The 23,563-nt window shown below is 42.0% G+C and overlaps 1 protein-coding gene across 3 annotated transcripts in view; it reads left to right on the top strand.

The window, feature by feature from the left end:
* Positions 1-23,563, top strand: part of riox1 (ribosomal oxygenase 1) — a 161,582-nt gene that overhangs the window by 57,762 nt on the left and 80,257 nt on the right. For all 3 annotated transcript variants that reach the window (XM_035420895.1, XM_035420894.1, XM_035420896.1), the window contains exons 7-8: positions 2,612-2,719; positions 5,118-5,152. In XM_035420895.1, coding sequence (XP_035276786.1) covers positions 2,612-2,719; positions 5,118-5,152 — 143 coding nt within the window. The remainder of the gene's footprint in view (positions 1-2,611; positions 2,720-5,117; positions 5,153-23,563) is intronic.

A 23,563-nucleotide genomic window follows, 5' to 3' on the forward strand; every position in this document is an offset into this window, starting at 1 on the left:
AGATGAACGGGATGCTGCGTGTGCTGCGTGGAGAGACTCAGTGACAGAGAGCAGGGCAGTCTCCGTCGAGTGACCGGGTCTGAAACCAGACTGCTGAGGGTCTTGGAGGTTATGTTTAGAAAGAAAAGAGGAAAGTTGGTTGGACGCAGCACGTTCGAGAGTTTTAGATAGGAATGGAAGAAGGGATACCGGTCTGTAGTTCTGGGTGAGGCAGGGGTCCAGTGTTGGTTTCTTCAGAATGGGGGTGATGTGGGCTCTTTTGAAAGATGACGGGAAGGTGCCAGAAGTCATGGAGGAGTTAATCAGGTGGGCGATGAAGGGGATGATCTCTGGTGAGATCAGCTGGAGGAGGGTAGAGGGGAGGGGATCAAGGGCACAGGTGGTGGGACGGTGGGAGAGCAAGAGTTGGGAGACATCAGGGAGAGAGAGTGGGGAGAAGGTGGAGAATGTGGGGAGGGTCATAGAGGGGATGGGGGGAGGGAAGGGTGGGGAGTCGGGAGGGTCAAGGGAGCTGCGGATGAGTGTGACCTTTGCTTCGAAGAAGGCTGCGAAGTCTTCAGCAGTAAGGGAGGTCTGAGTTGGAGGTGAGGGTTTACTGAGGAGAGAGGAGAAAATTGAAAACAGTTGCCTGGGGTTAGCAATAGATTTGTGTATCTTAGAGTGATAGTATGTTGCCTTGGCAGTGGCAACTGCTGAGGAGAAGGAGTTCAGTAGGGACTGGTAGGCAGAGAGGTCCGTTGGCATTCTAGACTTCTTCCAGTTCCGCTCTGCTGCACGCAGGGCAGTCCTGGAAGATCGCAGAACGTCAGTCAGCCACGGGCATGGAGGAGATGGGCGTGTGGGCCTGGAGACAAGAGGACAGAGGGTATTAATGGCAGTGGAGAGTGATGATAGCAGGGTGTCAGAGGCCGAGTCAGAGGGAAGGGCAGAGAAGACATCAAGAGGGGGGAGGGAGGCAGTGACACAAGGGGCAAGAGAGGAGGGAGAAAGGGCGCACAGGTTACGGCGGACAGAGACAGTAGGGCTGGGTGGAGAGAAGGGGTGTGGGTGGGAGGGAAGGGGGAGTGAGAAGGAAACAAAATGATGATCAGAGGTATGGAGAGGGGTGACGTTTAGGCCAGTGCAGGTGGTGTTCCTCAAAAATACGAGGTCGAGGAGGTTGCCAGCCTTGTGGGTTGGGGGAGAGTGCTGGAGGGAGAGGTCGAAGGAGTGGAGTAGTGGAAGGAAGGCTGCAGACTGGGAGGCTTCAAGGTGAATATTGAAGTCTCCGAGGAGGATGAGGGGGGCACCATTCTCAGGGAAGGAGCTGAGCAGGATGTCAAGCTCTTCCAGAAAATTTCCCAGGGGGCCTGGGGGGCGGTAGATGACAGAAATAAACAGGTTAGATGGGTGAGTCACATGTACAGAGTGGTGTTCAAAACTGGACAGAGAGAGGTGAGAGTGGAGAACAGAGAAATTCCAGGAGCGGGAGAGAAGTAAACCTGTGCCACCACCACGGCCTGATGGCCGGGGTGTGTGGGAGAATGAGAATGAGGAGGATAGCGCGGTTGGGGTAGAAGAGTTGTCAGGGCTGATCCAGGTCTCTGTGAGGGTCTCTTTACTTCACTCTAGTGTGTTTCTTTTGCACCTCTGCACCTTGAACTAATGCACTTGTTGTACGTCGCTCTGGATAAGAACGTCTGCTAAATGCCTGTAATGTAATGTAATGTAACATGCCAGTGTCACTATATGGCGAACAGAGAGGCTAAATGAGAGTCAAGGTGGAATTGAATGAAACAGAGTCAAACACACAAAATCCATTGGGCAGACAAACTAGAAATGAAGACTAAGGCAAGAATCAGTGTCGAATAGAATGAGTCAGTGGTCAAACACGAAATCCGAACAAACTAGAATGGCTAGCTGAGTTGAAAGACTAATAAAATGTTATGACGATCTGGAAGAAAATGAGGCGCAGGCAGCAGAGACAAATGTAAATACAATGCTACGACAGAGGTCGTAACTGTTGAAAAAGAGCAGCTTCAGCTCAACTGCTTCTTGTAGGACTTACAGGTATGCATTCACATATCTGTTTGAGCTATAACATTTTAAGTCTCACCCGGAATGACATGCTCTGAAATTAAAAAAACTGTTCAGTGGGTTGATGAATAAGAGAAGGCTTGTGGAGCTGTGAAAAGAAAATGTCACATGTGAACTGGACATTTCCACATTTGAAAAAAATAGGTCACATGAGGTCATATGAAATATCTTCATATTAAAAAAAGCCAATCACATGTAAACAATTCACATATTGTTTACATGTAATTGGCTTTTTTTAAACTTGTGAACTACAATTTACGCATGCGCAAACAAAACGTGACATGAAGTCATGTGAAATTTGTATGTGGAGTTCTCATGTGAAGAGGATTTCTTTTTCCGCTCACATAAAATGTAGTGACGTGATTTGAAAAAAAAAATAGCATAAATTACTTTTTTCAACTCTAATTTTATAAGTGGGATTGTTTTTATAGTTCACACACGCACTCTTCAAATTTGATTTTTTTTTGTAAGGGAAAGAAAGGAAAGTGGGAAAAATGTATTTCACGTTTCGGTGTTGGTTCTCTTGTACATGCAGGTACTTGACACCTGCTGGAACTCAAGGCTTTGCTCCTCATTATGACGACATTGAAGCTTTTTTGGTCCAGCTGGAAGGGAAGAAGCACTGGAGGGTGTATAATCCCAGGTCAGTGAAGCATTATTTTGTGACCCAAATCAATGAATCCTTAAGGCGGCGATGCACAAACACTGTAATCCCTGATTATTTGAATTTACTTGAAAATTGTGTGGAAATCCATTGCCTAAAACCATTTAAGATTTTACTTATGGTGAAACATAACTGGTTAAGTAGTATGTTCTTAAGAGTCTAAATTGAAAAGAGTATACATTTTTAGGTCAATACAATAAATATTAGTATACACTACACAAAATCATTAGTTCACATAAATAATTTATTTTCATCCCCACTGTAAACTGTTAGGAAAATGCAATTAAAATTGCAGGAGCTTGCTGGCAAGAATTAGGCAGCTTCAGGAGCGCATCACTACACTACTCCCAGCCTTCTGCAGTGCGTGCTGAGAGTGGACCTATGCGTAACATGACCAAAACATGCCTGTCGTGGCACATTCAGTTACACCAGAAGCGTTCTTCTACATGCAGTGCACCAGCAGATTCTTGTGGACTGCTCTGGAACTGTCTTTAGAAACATGGTTAACCCTTGCAACAACATCACAGTTTTTCAGTTAGTGTAAATTTGTTATTGTTAACATTGCATGTGCTGCTATTCTTTTGTAGCCTGCCTTTTCTCAGTCTTTTTAATGAACAAATATTAAAAAGATATTTATCTTGAGTATCGTATTATCTGCTGTATTTTTAAGGTACACTATGCAGGGTTTGTACTAAATAAAGCCTGTTTACATTAAGTATATGATTCTGATTGAAAATCACTCTGCTTAGCTATTTCAGAGACCACGTTCAAGACATGTATCATGTATCATGAACAAGCTTAAAAATTCTTAAAAATTAATATTTTCAATATATTTAATATAGAGAAATTATATTTTAGCCATATCGCCCTGCCCTAGGGGACCTGCACTAACCACTGCTCTAAAGATTAATTCACCATTGGCAAAGCAGTTAGGCTGCCATTCGGGCAGACCACAACATTGCAGTATTCTTTTGAAGAACTAAACCCTCCCCACAAGAATGTGATTAATTTCACATCCAACTGGCATGATGACAGCAAAAAAATAAGTTTATGTTAGTGCAAGCTGATTGCTCTATTTTTGTATCAGCCATAAATAATATTCATACAAAACCTATTGTAAATCTACAGCAACATGCTGTATACAGCACCAACAGCAAAGTACTGTTCAAAATACAGTAACATTGCTGTTAAAACAAGTGAAATTCCTAACAGTGTAGGTTTTATAATTGACAGATTGGAATATGTGTCTTCCACTGTTTTCTCTTTCACGGGTCACGAGTCTAACGTTAGCTACATTCCTCGCCTCATGGTTATCCAGTGTGTCTGTTCAGTTAGTGGCAACTCCTCACGCACAAATGAGAAGGCAGAATTTCAAAATGTAGGTTTCTAGCCCTGCCAGAACTTATTATCCAGTAATCTTTACATCTTTGCAGCATAATCATTACACTGAATATTGCTAACCAGTTAATTTCATTTAGGAATGATTTCCTGTAAAACATAAAAGAATAAGTAATGGCCACTTAATTGTTTAAAGACAAAATCCGATTTTACAGTAAATCTGTTCCTTAATGCTGGGTCTTCAATACTTAATGTTGCTTTCCTTTTCTACCTGGTGGTTAATGGAATGATTAATGGCACTGAATGGCTAGAGATTCCGCTTACCTTGTCTACCTGGTCTATTTCAGTAAAAATACAGTAATACCAATCTGTGACCTGTAACTCTAGGTCACTGAAGCTTAGATAATTAAAGCACTGAGATTTGTACCCCAAAGTAAATGAATCATTAAACTTTTTAAACGCAGCTTACTGAAGTTTAAGACTTTAGTAACGCCAGGTCATTGAATCATCAGGGTGTTGTATAAACCTGGTTCAGTGAAAATAAATGGAGGGAAAATGCAATTAGCGGCTGTCACAAGTACCTATTGTGCAAAGTCCTCAGACCTCAGGTTTGAGATGCACACAGGTTTTATTTAATAATCACACACACTCAGCCATTCATTGCCACAAGCTGTCGTGTCTTTCTCAACTGCCATGAGGGTCTTTAATTCCAGGTCCTCACTGCAGCCAGAACATACAGTATAAAAATAATTATCAAATTGCCTACAACTGCAGCTGCAGACCGGATAAACCACTGCCCCCCTCTCTGCCTGCAGCCAGTTTTATAAACCACTATAGCCACTACCACTACACAGAGGCGAATAATATTTTTTAGCTGGTTCATTTTTGTTGTTCTCACTTGACTGCCTATGGTAGGTTGCTTTGGGGGGGTGGATTGGGGGGGTGCATCTCGGGGGTTGATATGATATGATTTCCAGACTGCAAATTATTTACAGTAATGGCAATCTTGTAGGAATCGATGTCTATTCTGATTTTTCAGATCAGACAATGAAGTCCTGCCTCTGGTCTCCAGCCGTAAGTCATCCTTCCATCTTTTATCTAATTTGCTCTTTCATTGTTGCTGCGAAATTTGAAGTGTTTAATAGTAAGAAATGTACAAAAGTCCGGAACCACTGCTCATTGGCATGTCCATTAACCCACAGTATACATTACTGTCAGTATAGGTAGCTGATTTCAAAGAATCAATGTCAAGATAGAATGCGTCGACAAATACGTTCATTTTTCATCAAATACACATGATGTAAATGTTGCTAGGTTACAGTCAAATCTCCTGAGAAACACAGATTATGGTATTTTATACCTTTCCATTGTTCCTACAAGAGTGCAGTGTGGTTTTAAAGAGCGTGATGCTAGCATTTTGACCGACTGGACCTTTGTCAAATCATGCCCTGAAGTATGATTTTATTTAAGTTATGAAATTAAGACATTGAAAGTACAGTAGTTAATTTGCATACAAAACTAGGAATCCAGGAGTGGGCAGAAACCTGGCAAATGAAATTCTATAAAGCTAAATTTCGACATGTGGAAAATAACATAAGACAGGACTGCTTTCTGAGAGGAATAAAACTGGAATGTGTTCAATTTTAAAAAGACATGAAAGTAATAGTTGTTAAAAGTTTTTCAAGTTATAGGCATTGTGCTGTAGCAGTAAAAAATCCAACGTGATGCTGGGATATATAGCCAAATGTCTTATGTAAGAATAAGTTACTATCTATCAGACCTCTGTCAGACCACACTTGGCAGTCTAGCATTGACTACCTATGCACAATACACTTGGCACTGCATTGCATTACAGTGTACGGTACATTAGGGAAATTCTGGTACTCGGGATGCTGCGATTTGTTGACATCATCGATTACGTTGACGCTGTAAATGTATCGATTTGTGTATTCATTATGGGGCCAAGCACCAAGGGTCTGTAGGACCCCTATTGTTTTTGCTGGGATTTTTAGGGGGCCGAGCAGCAAGCGTGCATAGGACCCCTATTGTTTTTGCTAGGATTCTTTCTTCTCCACAACCCTACATTTTCACCCCTTTCCCATTCTCAAAAACTTGCTGCCAATTCATTATGCATGACACGCATGCAACTGGAACTCCACCTGCAAGATTGCAATTTTGATAAAATTATTATGACCTTGCCTTTTGGCGTACATCTACCAAATTTCTTCCACATATCTACCACCTCATTTTTAACAAATGCTATATTGCTATGATGCTATATTGTTTTTCCGCCATTTTGAATTCTTTGAAAAATGCACTTTTTGTACTTTGTCTAGAATGTTTGCCCGATTCTCACCACATTTGGCATGTTTCATGTTTTCATACAGCATTTCCTTGTTTTAAATTGCGAAGGAAATTTTGCCACTAGACTAATATCAATTTAGACAAATATGGTTGACCACACCCAAAATATGTGCAGTACCAGTCAAAAGTTTGGACACACCTGCTTAAACCAGTTTTTTATGATTAAAAATACTTTCAACTGTATAAACTTGTCTATAAACACTTAATATATCATTATATGATATCTGCACTTATATAAGCAGATAATCATAAGTGAATTGCATTCAAAAGTTTAATTTTTAAATGAAAATGGAAATCTTGTAAGCTCATTGGGGGGGGGGTGCATTGTTTTGTTATGTAAATATCTTGGTACGTATTGGTGTTCATGATGACGTCTATCTTAACAGGTGCTCCAGGACCTGTAGAATTTTTCATATTTAAAAAAAAATAAAAACGACCTGTCATAGTTCAAAATGCATGGGATTTACATCTGTTTCACCCTTCTACCCTCCATTGGAAATATGTGGTACTGCATGCGGTGAAAATGATGTAGGAATATGCCCCATGCATTTTGAAATATGGCAGGTGGTCATTATTTTTTTTGAATATGAAAAATTCTACAGGTCCTGGAGCACCTGTTAAGATAGATGTGATCATGAACACCAATACGTACCAAGATATTTAAATGACAAAACAATGCACCCCCCCCCCCCCCCCCCCCCCGCCAATGATCTTACAAGATTTCCATTTTCATTTAAAAATCAAACTTTTGAATGCAGTCCACTTAAGATTATCTGCTTATATATGTACATATATCATATTATGAAATACTAAGTGTTTATAGACAAGTTTATGTATTGTAAAGCATTTTTAATCATGAAAAAACTGGTTTAAGCAGGTGTGTCCAAACTTTTGTCTGGTATTGTATGCACCCCCTCCTTTACAGAATCAGTTATTTTCAAATCTACGACAAAATATTGGTAAGAAAATATACATTCGGTGTCGGGCTAGTGGCATATTTGTTTACTAGTCTCGATCAGCATGGGATGTTTGAAATGGCACGCCAAAACATATTATTTATTTATTTTATTTCCGATTCCTGTTTAGCCCTTCTGGTTTGTTTTCTGATTTGATCTTGTGTATGACCACTGGCTTTTTCCCTCCGACTCCGATTCTTGCCTTAGCCCTTCTAGTTTGTTTGCCCTGTGATTTTGTGTTTCTGACCATTCGCTCTCGTATTCCATTCAGATTCTCACCTAGCCCCTCTGCTTTGTTTGCCGATTGGTTTTTGTGTTTGACCATTCACTCGTTCTCAACCTCGACTCTCGTTTTGCCCTCTGCTCTCCGTATCGTGCTCCTTTTAGTTAATGTGTTCCCGGCTGGACTACAAATCCTTCCACAGGGACACAAGTTTGTTATTTGGTTTTGTTATTTTTCATTTATTATTTTTGAAGGTACTCTGAGTGGAGATAAAACACTGTTGGGGGTGCGCTACTCCGACTTTTGGTTTCAGACTATAGACTAACTAACCCTTCAAAGACTAGCCAGCTTTCAGTTATATTTGGATAGGCAGATAGGAACTGTACTTACTGGTCGGTTTGCAGTACGTTTCCCTTAACAATTTCCCTTATCATTCACCCTGTTATGGTCTGTACCTAGACCAGGTAGTAACAGCTGGCAGTGACAACCTTGGACTGTGGTGCCACATCTCCTTCTGTCAGCCACTGTGTTGCTGTGTCAGGGTGTGTACCCTCTTCTGTCTGACCTTGATTTTTTTTAAATTAGCTCTCCATGCTTGAGACCCATCTAACAATTGCTTGAAATGCATTGACAAGTGGGCTTGCCCCATAATTGTTTTGCACATAGTCCCTAGCATTGTTTTTTAACAACAGAAAGAATATGTCGGTGTCTCTGTTATCATCTGTGACGCCCGAATACTCCTTCAACGTGATCATTCACATTCTGCATATATAATGGCTCATCTTTAGCCTGTTTTGACTGCATGATTTTATCGCATGCAGTGCGCTATGGTCCCCTAAGCTCTCGGAGCATCTGTCTCAGACGCTCGTACACCTGTGTGTCGGTCTTCGGACCAACAAAATCCACAATGGTACCATGTAGTATAGTGGCATTGTGGCACGGTGCATCAATTCGGATGGAATTGTTACTAGCACTATTTGTCAAACAAACCTATGTTCAAGATTAAACACAGCAACTTGGACCATTCGCCTATTCCAGTAAGCCTTTGCAAGGCAATTTGCCGACAATATTTTTGTGGGGTGTTACACTGAGAGTTTGTCTGACAATAGTCCATTTTCCATCTGCTGTTTTTAAGTTTTAAGTATAGTTTTTTTTTAAGTACAGTTCATAGCTTTAAGCTCTGCTATTTTAGTGGTCTTTGAGGACCTTGTCTGGATGGGGCTTCTGTCCCAAATGTGGGACTTTAGAACTGGACTGTGCTCGCAATCGCACTCACTATTGTCTTGTTGATGATTGTAATCCTCGTCACCAGTGATTCTGACACCTAACCATGGCAGTAGCACTCCTATTGCCTACAGTACTCAGGATCTCATCGTTGCTGTCGCTGTGCATCCCAAGCTTAGCTGAATTAGTTCATGTTTACCGTATAGCACCCGCTGGAAAGCCTGTGCTTACACAATGCTTTTTCAGCTGTAACATGTAATTATGTTTCGCTTGCAGAGCACTAATCTGATGATTAAATGCTTCTGTTTGACCCAGTATATTGCCAATGTCCATGGTATACCAGTGCAGAAGGTTTAGAGTATGGTTGTCACTTTTTCCAAAAACTGAGTTTGAACGTATATCGCAATGAGAAATTAGTTTAAAATTCTACTGTCAAAATTCAAATGAAAAATTGGCAAAATGTGTAATTGTTATGGCCCAGTTTTTGTAGGGTTATTGTAATATATATGCTTTGGCACTGTATGTTTCGCTTGAGTATCCGTAGTTGAAATACGTCAGTGACGTCATGTAAAAATGTAAGTGAGATACAGGGACTGAACAGTCACACTCATGCACTCTGAACACAAACTACACACTTGTTCAAGTTCACAGTAAAAGAGTCTTGTTTCGAGAAGTAAAGAAAATAGGAATCCAGTTGGTATTTTGTATTGTTTATTATTGGGATGAGTCTGACTTGAGATGATGTTTATTTGGGAGACACAATAGTGTTATGTATTTTGAATGTATTACCTAGGCATACTGAGAAGATATGTTTATTAAAGATGTTATTGTAAATGCTCATTGATGTTTAACACTGTTGTGTAGTTCTCTTGTTTAAAAAAAGAAAAGAAGGGGGATGTAATGTATATGCATTGGCACTGTACGTTTCGCTTGAGTATCCGTAGTTGAAATACGTCAGTGACATCACGTAAAAATGTAAGACGAACATGATGGTGAATGTATTGGAAAACACAAGCTGCAGTAAAGCTCTGTTTCAGTTATAAGTTGTCCATCTGATTTACCAAACATAACAGTTATTGTCATTTTTCTAATTATTGTTGCACTATTGCTTCAGATGGAGAAGGTTCGGGTTTTGAGTCCTGGCCGGCTGGATCCTGTCTGTGGAGTTTACATGTTCTCCCTCACTTGGGTCTCCTCCGGGTACTCCACTTTCCTCCCACACCAAAAGACATGCGTACCCTTGACAAAGGCGCTGGCCTCAGAACTAGAGTTGCTTCCACGGGTTCTGCGCTGTGGCTGCCCACTGCGCCGTAGTAACTAGGATAGGGCAGGGTAGGGGGAGGAGGGAGGGGTTACAGTGGGGGGGGGGGGGGGGGGGGGAGGGAGTGATAGATCCATTCTGTAATGCTGTTACGACCCCATGGGTCTAGGGGTGCATGGGGTATGTAACTTGATGTTAAATGGCCGGGAGATGTTAATACTGTAGGTATGGTAACAACAAAAAAAACACAGACAAAGCAGCAACTCAGTGCACGGGTGTTTACTGTGATAACAAACAAAATGGTGCAACAAACTACCAGACATATAACAACCCAGACACACACTACCAGGGTCAACGGACGCTGGATGTTGCCAAAAGAACAAACAAACAAGCTAGCTAAACCAGAGAGTAAACTAATCTAGTGTATCAAGTACACAAACAAAAGGCCTATCTACTCTAACTAGCAGACTGAACACAATTGGTTGGCAATCACCCCTAAGGACTAGTGAATCTATACATAACATAGCCTACGGGCATATGTACAGGAGCCCCCAGTCTTACCTGTCCCAAGCCTTGGAAGTGTACATAAAACAAGACAAATTCAAATGAGGTGTTAACATACATAGTCAAAGACATAACACAGAGCAAACAGTCAGACATCCATTGTTACAAACAGGTGGGGTTTTTATAGTAGATGTGGCGAGTTATGATTGGCTGTCCAGAATTGACACGGAGGGTGGGGCTTGGTGAAGGTGGGACTTGGTGGATGGTGACTGACAGGTGAAGGCAGGGAAGTCCACACAAAAGAAAAACATGGCACGTAACACTTCCCCCCTTAAGAACTAACTTAACACATTTATTCATTTATTTTTAAGTTAGTTAACACACATGGTAATAGTATACACCACTTCATTCTAAAATACCAAAGTAGCCTACATAATTACAGGCGTACACACATTGTGCCAATTCCCCCTTACCTATACACAATTCAATACCTGACATGATATTTTTATTTTTTTAACACATAGTGGTGTTACCGCACTATTACACACAAAATTTATTCAAGTGTTTAATTATTCAAAACTACGAGACAACGTATCAGCCAGTACATTGTCAGTCCCTTTAATATGGCGAATATTTAAATTATATGCCTGTAGAATCAGCGACCAACGCATAAGGCGCTGGTTCTGATTGTACATTCGCGATAAAAACACTAAAGGATTATGGTCTGTAAAGACCTCGACAGGGGTAGAACTCGAGCCAATGTACACCTCGAAGAACTGCAAGGCTAATAACAACGCTAGTGCTTCCTTTTCGATGGTGCTATAGTTTATTTGGTGTTTGTTAAATTTTCGGGAGAAGAAACAGACGGGGTGATCAATTCCATCTTTATCTTCTTGTAGCAATACCGCACCAGCTCCTAGAGCGCTTGCATCAACCTCTAACTTAAACGGTTGCGCAAGGTCTGGAGCCGCGAGTACAGGCGCACTGCATAGCAAAAGCTTAACAGCCTCAAAAGCTATTTGGCAGTCTGAGGTCCACATAAAAGGTTTCCTAATACTAAGCGCACTCGTTAAGGGTGCCACAACAACCGAGAAGTTCCTACAAAAACTCCGATAATACCCTGCCATCCCGAGGAAACGGCGTAACTCACGCCTACTAGTAGGCGCAGGGAAACCAGCAATGGCAGCAACCTTTGCTTCCAATGGCCGAACTTGGCCATGACCCACTTGCTTTCCCAGGTATGTTACTGTCGCTTTGCCAAACTCACATTTGGCGAGATTCAGAGTTAGCGTTGCTTTGGCCAACCTCTCAAACACACAACGCAGTACGGAAACATGGTCGGCCCAATTATCTGACCTAATAACCAAGTCATCTAAATAGGCATAACAATCTGAAATACCCATAAGTACTGTATTCACCAGCCGCTGAAACGTGGCCGGAGCGTTTCTAAGGCCGAAGGCTAAAACGTTATATTGGAGGAAGTTATCGGGGGTAACAAACGCTGAAATCTCAGACGCGCGAGGAGTCAACGGCACTTGCCAATACCCTTTCAACAAGTCAAGTTTTGTGACAAATTTAGCGGCACCAATGTTATCGATGCAGTCCTCCATTCTCGGTAGGGGATAGGAGTCTGGCACCGTAACCGCATTGACTTTTCGAAAGTCAGTGCAGAAACGTGACGTTCCATCAGGTTTCGGTACAAGAATACAAGGCGAGCTCCATGGACTAGCACTGGGCTTAGCCAAGTTATTTTCTAAAAGGTATTGCACTTCCCGTCTCATAGCCTCACGTTTTGTACTATTAACCCGATATGGGTGTTGTCTAATAGGGGCGGCACCGTTCACATCAATGTCATGATGTGTTACGGTAGTCTGCGAGGGAGTATCACCAAAAAGATTTGGAAACTCATGTATTAAATTAACAATATCAGACCTTTGAACATCTGATAAGTGAGCAAGGTGGGACGACAATTCTGACAAAGTCTCCGAATTGGTGAGTCTAGCACACTGCCGAGGGGCGTTCCGAAGCACGAGGCCATCCTCATCCTCTGTACAATTAAAACTGGGGTTACTAGGTACAGGGCTAATGCTAGGAACTCGTGACACAGGCAGAACTTTCTTCACATCCTTCGACTGAAGTGTCGTCCTAGAATTATATGCCTTAAGCATATTAATATGGCACACGCGTGACTGACGCTTACGATCGGGTGTTTGAATTACGTAATTGCTTTCACTCAGTTTTTCTTCTACAGTATAGGGACCAGAAAAACGAGCAGACAAAGCAGATCCAGCAATCGGTAGCAAAACTAGGACCTGATCACCAGGTTTGAAATTGCGATCAACAGCCTTCCAATCAAAACGACGCTTCATTTTATTCTGACACACAGAGAGCGATTCTTTAGCAATGGAACAGGCATGATGCAATTTCTCTCGGACCTGACTAACGTAATCCAACACATTAGGCTTTATATCCGAGTCATATATGAACTGATCCTTTAAAACTTTTAAAGGACCCCGAACAGTATGCCCAAACACTAGTTCAGCAGGGCTGAACCCTAACGATTCCTGTACCGCTTCTCGTAAAGCGAACAGAATGTATGGCAACCCTTCCTCCCAACAATTTCCAGTCTCCAAACAATATTTGCGGAGAGCCGATTTGAGAGTCTGATGCCAACGCTCTAGTGCCCCCTGGCTCTCAGGGTGGTAAGCACTTGCGATCTGATGCTTAATAGCTAGAGACTGCACAAATTGTTTAAACTGTTTCGAGACGAAGTTAGAACCCTGATCCGTTTGGATAATTTTAGGGAATCCAAATATAGAAAAGAACTTAGTCAGTGCTTTAATGACGTTCTTGGTAGTGATGGTGCGCAATGCAATAGCTTCCGGAAATCTAGTCGCGATACACATTATAGTGAGCAGAAACTGTTGACCAGACTTTGCCTTAGGAAGCGGACCCACGCAATCAACAATTACATGGTGAAATGGTTCACCAAGTACTGGAATTGGACAGAGCGGGGCGGGTGGAACAACCTGATTAGGTTTTCCCGTGACCTGACAAATGTGACAAGACCGACAGTGTTTTACAACAGCACTTTTAAGTCCTGGCCAAAAGAAATTCTTTAACACACGATTATACGTTTTAGAAATTCCCAAATGACCAGACCATGGATTTTCATGTGCCAACGCTAACACCTGTGGTCGATACATGCCAGGTACCACAATTTGAAAAACCACACCCCATTCGGCTCCCTTAATTAATGAAGACGACCACTTCCTCATTAACAAACCATTATCTACCAAATAAGCAGTCGACTTTTCTTTCATTGCAACAGGTTTAACCACCATCTCAAAACACTTACGCAAAGACGGATCATTTTCCTGAGCAGCAACAAGTTGTTCGCGAGTGACAGGCAATTTATCTGAGGCAAACTCTAGAGATAAGGTAAGAGATTCCTCTTTTTCACAAAAATCTTGAGGTTCAAACTCTGTACCTACCTCCGGCTTTACACGTGGTACTTCCGGTTTGGTGAGATGACTATCCTCAGTAAAAGTGGACGCTAAAACAGATTCTGATAAATCAACTTCCTCACCCCACTTCTTTGATTGAGCTCGAGTGAGCACGCAAGCAGGGAAAACACCGGGAAGTGATCTAGACATGTCAGAGATGGGACATGATACGGGGTTATTTAAAACTTCGAGTACTGGACGCACTTTACCTCCGGCAAGATCATTGCCCATAATGAAGTCCACGCCTGGTACAGGTAAAGCGGACCGTACAGCCACATTAAAATAACCCGTGACTAAATCAGTCTGAACATGTACTTTGTGTAAGGGAACGGTAACCAAGGCCATATCAATGCCCTGAATTACCACATTAGCACCACTATATGTCACGTCCGATACGGCTATCACGTCGGCTAACACGAAGGATTGCGAAGCTCCCGTGTCTCTTAAAATCCGCACCGGTTTTTGCTCAGTCGGATCACCGGAAAGGGAAACAAAACCTTCAAAAATAAACGGCTCAAAACCTTCTTCAGGTTTGCTTTCAGGACCGTTTAAACACTGAGTAGTTCGAGGAACAATTCTAACAAAGCCTGTAGGCTTAGCTGAGGCAGCGGTTTTCTTTTTCAAAGTGAAACAGTTAGCAATAACATGCCCTACCTTATGGCAGTAGAAACATTCACGTTCCTCTTTAGACCGTGGGGGTGACATTTTGGAATCTTTTGGAGATTCGTTGTCTTTAGAACTGCGGGACGCAACAGACTTAGCTCCTTGGGTGGAACCAAACATAGTCTTATGAGTGAGTGCAAACTCATCCGCAAATATCGCAGCTTCAGACAAGGACATCACTTTTTGTTCGTTTAAGTAAACTACAACACGTTCCGGAACACAATTTTTAAACTCTTCTATCAAAATTAATTCACGAAGAGAGTCATAATTATCAACTTTACTCGCAGCACACCATTTGTCAAACAGAGTTCCCTTTTCTCTGGCGAACTCTACGAACGATTGGGCGGAGGTTTTCTTTTGATTTCTAAATTTCTGTCGATAGGCCTCCGGGACCAACTCATATACACGAAGAATAGCCGCTTTTACCACATCATAGTTCATGCTATCCTCAAGAGTTAGTGTAGCCATTACATCTTGTGCTTTTCCAATTAGTTTACACTGCAGCAAGGTTGTCCAAATTTCTTTGGGCCAGTTAAGAGCTGCTGCCAAACGTTCAAAAGTGCTGAAATAGGCATCTACCTCAGTCTCCCTGAAAGAGGGTAATGCCACATGTCTCCTGACATCATAGCCAGCAAAACCAAGCGGTGGGGACGTACCTGGGGTAACCACAGTGGAATTTTGCTCTGTAGCATTTTGTAACTCCAGCTGCCGCATCTTAACCTCTGTCTCTAATTCCAGCTTACGCATAGCTAACTGAAATTCCTGTTCCTGTTTTCGTGCCCTCTCTCGTGCCTCAGTATCTGCCTTACGAGCCTTCTCCTCAGCCTCGAACTTCAACCGGGCGAGACGGATCTTTAGCCGGGCATTACTACCCGACCCACAAGAACTCGGCGAGTACGCCTCAAACCTGGGCAATGTAGGTGGAGGGGTAGTTGGAGGAATCTCCTCTTTCACTCCTACCACAGCAGAACCACCAGCGCCTCGAGGCGACTGTGGACTCGCAACAGACCCAGTAGGCGACATGTCAGGCTGGACAAGCGGACAAACAGCAACAGGCGAGGCAAGGATTTTGAGTTCCACCAGCCTCTCCCTTACCCGCGACTTAATCTCTCTCTTCCGGAGAGCAGCAGACACCACAAGACCCACGTGCTCTGCAATTTTCAGAAGGTCAATCTTACGGCACAGATCCAGTGCCTCATCTGACAGATTGCTCAGAAAGTCATTGACATCAAACGAAGTCATTGTCCTAATACTGCACCACTGTACAAACCACACAATGTTATCTTTATAGTTAATTCCTTTGTCATTACAATTCAGCAATCCCGGACGAGCCCCCAAATATGTTACGACCCCATGGGTCTAGGGGTGCATGGGGTATGTAACTTGATGTTAAATGGCCGGGAGATGTTAATACTGTAGGTATGGTAACAACAAAAAAAACACAGACAAAGCAGCAACTCAGTGCACGGGTGTTTACTGTGATAACAAACAAAATGGTGCAACAAACTACCAGACATATAACAACCCAGACACACACTACCAGGGTCAACGGACGCTGGATGTTGCCAAAAGAACAAACAAACAAGCTAGCTAAACCAGAGAGTAAACTAATCTAGTGTATCAAGTACACAAACAAAAGGCCTATCTACTCTAACTAGCAGACTGAACACAATTGGTTGGCAATCACCCCTAAGGACTAGTGAATCTATACATAACATAGCCTACGGGCATATGTACAGGAGCCCCCAGTCTTACCTGTCCCAAGCCTTGGAAGTGTACATAAAACAAGACAAATTCAAATGAGGTGTTAACATACATAGTCAAAGACATAACACAGAGCAAACAGTCAGACATCCATTGTTACAAACAGGTGGGGTTTTTATAGTAGATGTGGCGAGTTATGATTGGCTGTCCAGAATTGACACGGAGGGTGGGGCTTGGTGAAGGTGGGACTTGGTGGATGGTGACTGACAGGTGAAGGCAGGGAAGTCCACAAAAAAGAAAAACATGGCACGTAACAAATGCATCATAGGCACGATGGCAGGACCAGCAAGGGGGAAAAAATTTCCGCTTCTTTCACTGTTCTGCAGTGGCGATTCTAGAAATTGGGCTACCGTGGGTGCAATATCAACTTGTGATTGCAGAAACTGAAATGTATGATAAAGAACATTTGTTACATTTGCTTTACATCAGATATGCTTGTTTCATCTACACTGAACTCTAAGCAGTTTGGTGTTAATATATGCAATTAGCAAGTGTTCACAGAATATGTTGTGTGATAAGTTCAACTAAATGAAGACAGGTTTGCTATGATGTATATGACAGTATACAGTTGAGGCCAAAAGTTTTCATACCCCTAGGCTAAAGACATTCAAACTCAATTTTTCACAACTCCACACATTTCATGTTACCATAAATTTCTGGTTTACTACTTTTTATGTATCTACTCTATTGCCATAAGAGGTCATTTCAAAATAATAGCTAAGAGACAGATATATTTCAGCCTTTGTGTACTATTTCAGAGTTTCAGTGGGTCAAAAGTTTACATACACTTTGTTAGTATTTGGTGGCATTGCCTTTTAATTGCTGAACTTGTATTGAACGCTTGGGCTAGCCTTCCACAAGCTTCTCACAATATTTTACTGGAATGTTTGCCCATTCCTCCTGACCGAACTGGTGTAACTCAGTCAGGTTTGTGGGCCTCCTTGCTCGGACATGCTTTTTCAGTTCAGTCCACAAATTTTCTATGGGATTCAGGTCAGGGTTTTGTGATGGCCACTCCAATACTTTCACTTTGTTGTCTTTAAGCCATTTTGTTACAACTTTGGAGGTATGCTTAGTAGGGCTGGACAATATGGCCAAAAATGTTATCACAATATGTTTTTATATATTGATCGATGTCGATAATTATCATGATATATATTTAATAATAATTATAATAATGCTCAATTTACAGTTTTAAGAGTATTCTCCTTAGGACAGGACCCTAAAGAAACCAGCAGGTCAATTGTGGTTTATAATATACAATTATTTATTATCAGAACGAATAGGTGACAAACATTCAACAGAACCAACATGGCTTTACGTTAAACACTGAATAAATAAAATAAAATAATAAATATGTAAACAACTGCTGTGATTCCCATGACATCAAATGCCTTTTTTCAAACGTCTCTCAAAAAATTTCATAGGTAGTATACTGAACATTGATTAAAGAAAATAAAATAAAAACTTAAATGTTGAGGATGATTATGCTACTGTAAATTCTTTGAATATTGCACATTCTTGGCAACTTCACTACAAGTTTCTTGCAAGAAAGACTAATCTGTCGACTGTCTCAGGCATTAAAGCTGCCCTATGGCAGGACACAATGTTTCCACCTGTGCTTTACATCATTGTCTTTAGTGAGTCTAAAATTACGGTCCATTCAGCTGCTCATTGCCTTAGAAACAGGATACCCACTGGGTCCTATTATATCCAGAAAATCATTAAAAACGGATTCCACAGGCAATCAGTTAATGTTTATCAAACCAGTATATTTGTGTTAAAAACCTGTATATTGTTTTTATTGGCAGAGTAACGTTATAATAAGTAGAATTTTATTTTTCCCGTTTACTTCGGGTGGCAGTAGTGAGTCAAAACCAAATGGGAAGTGCAGACTCAACATAATCAGCATTTAGCATTACTTTTCAAGTCATTTTGGTAATGATTCAATACACAGCTGTTTTATTGTGATGGATTATGACGATCATGGACTTTGCGTAACAATGCTGTATGTTTTTGGTACTTTTCGGAACACAATGGGATCCAATGGCTTCTGTAATCTAAACAACACGTACTTGGGCATCTACCGTTACAGCTGATGAATGCTGCCAATTAACAGGTTGGTTGACACTTACTAAATACATACAGTGTCATTAAGGGAAAGATTAAATAACACCAGCGTTATCCTTTAACCTGTTGACACCTTAATGAATAATAAGATAGTAGGCCATAAATAATTATAAGATACATGTACAAATGTTTGAGTTAATAGCTTATCAATGGCTAGATGGAGCCGGTGGCCAAAACACTGCAGTCATGTCCAATTGTTTAATGAAACGGCCTTCACCATGTTTGCACCGCTGTCGGTTGTAATGCACACCTGGCGGTCCTTGCTGAGTCCCCATGACGCGAGTGCTTCCACAAGCCCCTGGGCAATCATCTCTGCGGTGTGGTTGTCTGGAAAATATTCCGTTTGACGGCATATGCTTTGAAGATTCCATTCCTTGTTGACGTAGTGTATTGTGAGACTCATGTATGGTTTGGACGTGCGACTAGACAACATATCAGTGGTGGTAGCGAAGTGCGTGACATTTCTGAGCTGCTCTCCCAACTTTCCCCTACACTCTGCCTAGAGTTGAGGGAGTGATGTTCGGGAAAAATATTCTCGCCCAGGCAGTGCATACTTAGCATTCATGACACTCATTAGCTTCTTGACGCCCTGTTTTTCAACCATGCTTATAGGCATCATATCTTTTGCGATACAGTACGTAATTGCGCTGGTTATTTCTTTGTATCGCTTCGATTTCTTTTCGTATGGGGTAATGGCTGACAAAGCAGACACAATTGTTGGTTGTCGAACTTCAAAAGTTTGACTAGCAGTAGGGCTGGGCTGTTGGCTACTACTTCAGGGGGGAGGCTGACGATAGCATGATAGCGCAAACTCAAGCTTTCGGAGTGCTCTGTGGGGTGGTACCTTTTGAGATGGTGGAAGAGGTTGGTCGCCGACATATTTTGCACCTAATGCTGGTCTGTGCTTGGTCAGACTTCAGGTAGCCGACCACGATAGCAAACAACCACGTTTTTGGAGGCCGCGTGAAACGCGTAAAAAAAACGTCACCTATTGCTTGACCATAAGACAAGGCCTTGCACCTTCCGCGCGATTGTAAGAAACACATCACATGATCACACAGAAGCTGTGCGACCTTGTTGCTGATTGGCTATCTTGGCTGTCAACACCCAGTAGGTAACAGTGGTTACGTTTTTCTCCGGAAGCATTTTACACAGCCTCTTTAGTTGTTTAGTAACGCTTCAGGTATAATTAAAAAGAAGAAGACAAAATAAAGGTGATACGTTATACCGTGGCGACGACCGTTATTGCACGCAATAATTATCACTGCGATATATCGCCCAGCCCTAGGACTGCCTTTATCTTTAATTACGGCGCGCATTCGTCGTGGCATTGTTTCGACAACCTTATGCAACGTCACAACATTTATTTCCATCCAGAATTGCATTATCTTGTATTGACGACCGGAGAGACGCACCATTCCGTAAAGTCTTCTCCAGCACATCCCAAAGACTTTCAATGGGGTTAAGGTCAGGACTCTGGTGGCCAATTCATGTGTGAAAATGATTCCTCATGCTCCCAGAACCACTCTTTCACAATTTGAGCTCGATGCAGGGTTTCCCCCAGAAAAGTTGTTAGGCCCGGTGGCAAGTATCTTTTGACGGGGGCCCGGCGCGGGCCAGCGACAGACTGATGGCAGCATTAAGGTAGGGCCCTATAGTTTCTGTGATAACAGAATCACGAACGATATCGCGGACTTGAGAATTTAAAAAAGCTATAACACAGATTCCATAGAGCCCAACATTAACCCCTTAGCGCACATGCCAAATCTTGCCAATCCTTGCCCATTTAGGGGGTACCCTATTTAAAGCTTTATAACTCCAGGTGTGAACATCACAGAGACTTGAAAAATAGCTTAAATGAAGCAAGACATTTGTACAATTTACAATACTAATGCAGATTAGTTTATATTCATAATTTTGGAAGAAATAAAGTGCCGCAAATGCAATTGTCTAGACAAAAAAATCAAAGATGAATTTGCACTTTTTTAGTTTGCAATGAAATACTGAGAGATTGCATATATACAGCAAGTTAAACTATATATGTGCTGGATCAAGAACTTCTTGACCACAAGTTCATAAAATCTAAGAGTGGATATGTAGAACTAGTATAGATGTATGAAGCAAAAACAAAGCAGTGTACCCAGCGTCTCCAAATCTATCAAAAATGTCTAAATTATGTATTGCTGTGAATCACAACATATTCACGTATTTCACGACAAATCAACTGTTTTGACTCAAGAAAATCACTGTTGCATCATTTTCAAGTCGGAAATTACAAGCTCAGTCAGTACAGTGGTCTAAAATATCTAGGGGTCCAGAAACATATCCAGAATCTCTCCAAAATTGAATAAAATGCTTTTTGTCCATTATAAAGCATATAAGCGAGCCCCTTATAAAGTTTAAAATGGAACATTGCTATCAGGTTAAAAAATAATGCAAAAATATTGTCACACAATGCGGTACAGTACCTAAATGTGTAATAATTAACTCTTGTATGTATTTCTATACTCTGTACTCTTGTATGTTTTCTTGTATGGGGATGGGACGACATGAAAACAATTTTCAACCATCCACCGCGTTTTGGCAATGCTCCAACTCTCATGTCATCACTGTTGCATGCATCACAAAAACTAACTAACTAACGCTTACATTACAGTGTAAATTATCCACATTATATAATGCCACTGACCTATTTAAAAACACTCAATTAAAAAAATAACGTATATAACCGAAATATTTAGAGCAGTAATACTTACATAGCAATGATCTTATCTGTGTTCAGTAGATGGAGACAGAGACAGTAAATCAGTCATACTGTTCTATCCGCTTCTGTTTTGCTCCAGAAAACGATGTCAGCTAGGTCTATCAGCAAACATATGGCTTAGCTATGCTCAGAAGTCCTCAATAATAATAGTATTTTCCAAGAAATTACGAAAAATCATTCACAACGTTTCGTCAGGTGCAGTGTCTTTTACTGCTACCACAGAGTGAATACATAAGTGAATGCGATGATGAGAAAATTTTCGGTTATGTTGAGATATAAAGGACTATTCCAAAAGCAAAATTAGACATGTTGTACATCGTTAGAAAGCTTATACTCTCACCTACTGTAATGAAAGAGTCTGAAGACCCAAGTGCAGAGCTCTTGTACTTTAATAAAGCAGTCCCACAAATCCAAATCAGAATCCTCAGGTATAGTCAAAAAAACACAAGCCATGGTTAAAACAGCATGGAGAGCAAAACAGGAATCCATACAAACAATCCAAATTGTAAGACAAAGAGCAGGGCCAAAAAGCCAGGCAAATAGATAAAAAAACAGGAACAGAGTAACAAGTAGAAACACCAATGAAACCATTCAGTAGAGCAAGCTCAATACCTCACAAAGAGGTGCCTAAAACTGCAGTCCTTAAATCCCCCAGTGGTGATTAGGTGAATTTGCTGCAGGTGTGGTTAAAACTCAGGTGAATCAGAGCATGGGTGTGGCTGAACAGGGAGTTAGCTGGAGGCAGGTCCCACAGTACCCCCCCTCCACGGGCAGCAGCCCAGACAGCCTTCTGGGTGGCCGACCACAAGGCCGAGGAGCCGGACGATCTGGGCGGGTATGGTGGAATTCCACAATGAGTGAAGGGTCAAGGATGTCACTTGCTGGGACCCATGACTGCTCTCCAGGGCCATATCCTTCCCAGGTCACCAGGTATTGTAGCCGTCCTCCACGGCGTCTGGAGTCCAGGAGTGCACGGACTGAGTAGGCTGGTTCACCGGCAACATCAAGAGGGGGGGAGGATAGGTAGGACCAACTGGTGGATTCACAGGATGGAAGAAAACAGACTTTAGTAAGGAGACATGGAAGGTAGGGGTGATCTGGTACCTGGGGGGTAGCTGTAGGTGATACATCTCGGGATTCACATGTTTAACAGTCTTGAAAGGACCTATGTACTTGGGGCTAAGCTTCTTGGTGGGGAGACGGAGCTTGATGTCCCGCGATGACAGCCAAACCCGTTGACCAGGGTGGAATATGGGAGTGGGGTGACCGCGGCGATCTGCAAACCTTTTCTGGTTCTGGATAGCTCTTTTGAGTTGCACACTGGCCGTCTCCCGCACCTGACCACTCCAACGAAACCACTCATCAATGGCAGGAACATCACTGGGCTCTGCTTCCCATCGGAACAATGGTGGTTAGTAGCCTAGAATATACCGGAAGGGGGTTAGCATTAGAGAGGTATGAACGAGGGAGTTTTGAGCATATTCAGCCCATGAGAGATACCAACTCCAATCTGCTTGATAATTAGAGCAGTATTGACGTAGGTAACGTCCAATCTCCTGGCTGAGTCTCTCTGTTTGACTATTAGATTGTGGATGGTAGCCCGAGGATAGGCTGACACTGACACAGCGCTCGCAGAATGCCTTCCAAACCTGGAATGTAATAAAGTGAACTGGGGTCCTCTTCCTGAGACTATATCCAATGGAATCCCATAAAACCTGAACACCTGATTAAACACACATTCAGCCAGCTCCATGGCCGTAGGAAGGCCTGACAGTGGGATCAGACAGCACATCTTAGAAAAACAATCCACAATTACTAAAATGGTGGTATAATGACTGGGCAACTCAGTAATGAAGTCCATAGGAATGGGCAAGGGTTCCAACATACCTGTGGGTAAGACGCGTGAACTCTTTGACTGTGCACAAACTGGACAGGAGAGAACAAAGTCTTTGACATCATCAGTAAGTGATGGCCACCAGAACTTCTGGGAGATCAGCATATATATAAATGGCATGCCCCTTCTGTCAAAAAGTTTGATGGATTGAAACCCCCGCCCCCTGTGGTTTATTATTTTTAATTATAATAATTTTTTTTTTTTAATTTTATATAGTCATTGTTTAATATCG

Source organism: Anguilla anguilla, chromosome 6 (assembly GCF_013347855.1).
Source record: "Anguilla anguilla isolate fAngAng1 chromosome 6, fAngAng1.pri, whole genome shotgun sequence".
NCBI classification, from domain to species: Eukaryota; Metazoa; Chordata; class Actinopteri; order Anguilliformes; family Anguillidae; genus Anguilla; species Anguilla anguilla.